This window comes from Nanorana parkeri, unplaced genomic scaffold (assembly GCF_000935625.1).
Source record: "Nanorana parkeri isolate BGI_ZX_2015 unplaced genomic scaffold, ASM93562v1 scaffold1326, whole genome shotgun sequence".
Lineage (NCBI taxonomy): Eukaryota > Metazoa > Chordata > Amphibia > Anura > Dicroglossidae > Nanorana > Nanorana parkeri.
In genome coordinates, this window is record NW_017307594.1 from 313,935 (window position 1) to 317,124 (window position 3,190).

The 3,190-nt window shown below is 49.2% G+C and overlaps 1 protein-coding gene across 1 annotated transcript in view; it reads left to right on the forward strand.

Annotated features, from left to right (window-relative positions):
• The window catches only part of LOC108797723, a 46,575-nt gene that overhangs the window by 2,080 nt on the left and 41,305 nt on the right, over window positions 1-3,190 (forward strand). The window contains exons 2-4 of the mRNA XM_018569375.1: window positions 467-536; window positions 658-870; window positions 1,090-1,188. Of these exons, the coding sequence (XP_018424877.1) occupies window positions 467-536; window positions 658-870; window positions 1,090-1,188 (382 nt within the window). The remainder of the gene's footprint in view (window positions 1-466; window positions 537-657; window positions 871-1,089; window positions 1,189-3,190) is intronic.

Consider the following 3,190-nt stretch of genomic DNA (forward strand, 5'->3'; position numbering starts at 1 on the left):
CCCCCCCCCCCCCCCTCCCTTCGTTAGCCGACAGAGCCACTTGTGGAAGGGGGGAGGAGTCCGGTGACGTCGATGTCAGAGGCGTGTACGGAGCCAAAGAACTTTGATCGATCAAACAAATTAACAATTAATCGTTAATTTCTGCAGCCCTAGAAAATACATGAAAAAACTATTATTAAATAGCTTTAATAAGTTTGGGTTTGTTTCCTACAGATGGATCCAGGAACAGGAATACCCCAGAGAGATGTCCCCGTCCTCTGTATTCCCGGGATTCCACACAGGAACATCAGGAGATCCCTCAGACCCGTCCTCTGTATTCCCTGGATTCCACACAGGAACATCAGGAGATCCCTCAGGAGGTAGGTGGGACTCAAAATCAAGTCTAATTTTCCTCTGAATCTCCTCTATAACTGTTGCAGATGTATACTACATCTAACTGTGTGCGCCATTTGTGTTTGTTTTGCAGCGTGAAGATATGATTAAGGTTGAAGTAAAGGAAGAAGTAGATGAGACAGATATGAGTGAGGATGATCCATGTAAGGAGGAGGAAATCCCTCCAGAGATCAGCACAGGTGAGTAATAAATCCAGAAAAGACTCCCAGATTCTCCTTGTTCAGTCACTACAACAATCTCTTCTTCTCCCCCCTCCTCTGTCAGTAGACAGTAATGGGGGGACGGTATGTGCCCAGTGGGGGAGTCAGGAGCCACTTTCCTCTCATCCTGTTATCGTGTGTTACCTGGGAAGAAGATCGTCTCTAAGCAAAGACCCTGGAAACACCGGCGTTACACAGGGAAATGTCTGCGTTGAAGAGCAGAAAGAAGGAATTGTGAAGGTTAAAGAGGAGGAAATTCCTACAGAGATCAGCACAGGTAAGAAAGTCACTACAACAATCTCTTCTTGTCTTCTGTCAGTAGACAGTAATGGGGGGGACGGAATGTTTCTAGTTTCTGGGGGGGGGGTAGGCAGTAAGGTCTTTCCCTGGGAGGCAGTGAGGTATTTAAAGTCCAGATTGAGTTAACTGGTAGGTCTTTTCTTGGACTTCTGAAGTCAGCATGTAATTAATATGTGCTAATCATCTTTATTCACAGACCCCATAGACACTGTTGTGGCTCATGTCAAAGTTGAGGAGGAGGAAATAAGATGTGTGAAGATCGAAGAGGAGGAAATCCCTCCAGAGATGAGCACAGGTGAGTAATAAATCCAGAAAAGACTCCCAGATTCTCAGGCTTCACTCTCATCTTCATTCACAGACCCTGGAGACATACAGGTCTATAGTATGCTGCTTAGACAGTAAGTGCACTTTTACTTATCTTTCCCATCTAGCCCCCCTGATCTAAAGTAACCCATCATGCATTAGACACATACTTTTAGGGCCACAGCCTGCTGCAATATTGACACCTGAGACTCTGGAAAGCATTGATAGAACCTACAGGCTGATGCCTACCCCCTCAGTTATCACCACAATCGAGTGATGGCAAAAGGCTGCACCCCCTCTGGTGTAGGCTCCTATGTTAAGGACTTGAGACCCCGCAAGCAGATCAAATCGGGATTCTTCGGAGGAGGGCGTGGAACCTCACTCGGGGCCTCTGTGGTCAGTCGATAATTAAATGTGAGACTTGGCTTATGAAACCCGGCATGACTGGAGGGAAGACTCCCTGGATAGAGCCAAGGGGGCGCTAAGGAGGACATAGACCTCAGGAGAGGGCAAATTCCAGACCACCGGTTTCAGGCACCTCAAGGGGGACACTACAGGAGGCACCAAATCCATTAGTAGACGTGGTTTGTGCCGGAGCCAGAAACTTACAACGGTGGAGTGTCTAGAACCAGGCGTGTTGCACCACAAGCAGGAAGGCCTTACACAGTAAGATATAATGAGGGAGATTTCAATGGCACCTGCTGGTCCTAGTAAGGTGGTAGTGCCTGGTACTCAGCCCATATGGCCTACTCCTAAAGTAAGTTCTTCTGACACATGGTAATGCTCTGGGGCCCCACGACTCTGGACCTGAGGAGCTCTCCACCACCAACTTGACCATTACGCTCTGGTCTAGAAAGCACCACAATACAGTGCATGAAGGTCAAATTCCAGGCCCGGGCAGGTGGAGTCCAGCGGGGGTCCAGGTATGGCACTCCAAAATCAAGCCAACCCAGATAGCTGCATACAGAGGTCATTGAAGACCCGACTAGCAGAGCAGATGTCCTTCCACCTAGGACACTAGAGACAAACTGAGGCATGCTGGGAGTGGGAGGGGTTTTAATGGGCCGGCCCACAACTTTCTGCCAGTGTCCAGTCCTGTAGACAATATAACCCCCGACTGTATCTGAACTCCTGGTTCGAGTGGGGGATGGGTTGCATTGTGTCTCAAGCGGGGACACAGACCTCAATCATGTCTGGTCAGATTTTACTCACCTTGCCACACAACTGACAGTTGTCGACCAAACAGAGAGCGAGGGACGGCCCGTTACTGGCCAACATCACCGGGACAACAGGAGACAAAGGGGAATCTCCTATTGGGGACAGTGAGAGTTATCCTCCTACTTCCTGTTGTGTCACTGGGACAGGAAGCCTTCAATTAAAAACTGGTAGGAGCTTCTTACAAACCAAAGCTGCTGAACTCCAGACACATACAGGATAAGACACATTCAGTCACACATCATTATTTATAAATGCAAGCAGTATCGGTGCCTGGCTTTTATTTTCAGCCTCTCGCAGAGCTTAGACTGGGAGAGGATGGAACAACACAAGGAGTGTATCAGTTGTGCTGCAATGCCGATGCGCTATGAAGGAACATGCTGATAGGAGGAGAGAGCAGAGAGATGAGCTCATCAGTCTGCCGGGGGAGAGACAAGACCTGTAAATGTTCAAGTCTATCTCTAGTTTTCGATAGAGCGGGCAGGGGTTAGAGCAAGGGCGGGCAACCTCCGGCCCTCCATCTGTGGGGGGGAACTACAAATCCCATGAGGCATTGCAAGACTTTGACCAGCACGACTCCCAGAAGCATGATGGGATTTGTAGTTTCACCACCGCTGGAGGGCCGGAGTCTGGCTACCCCTGGTTCAGACCCGTCTATTTGTACCGGTGACCCCCTGCGAGGAAGGTGAGGGGCAATCCAAAGTTGTAGAGTTTTATTCACCTTCATCCCCCCCCCCACCCCCCCATTTATTTGTTCCAGATGGACACAATACAGAGCA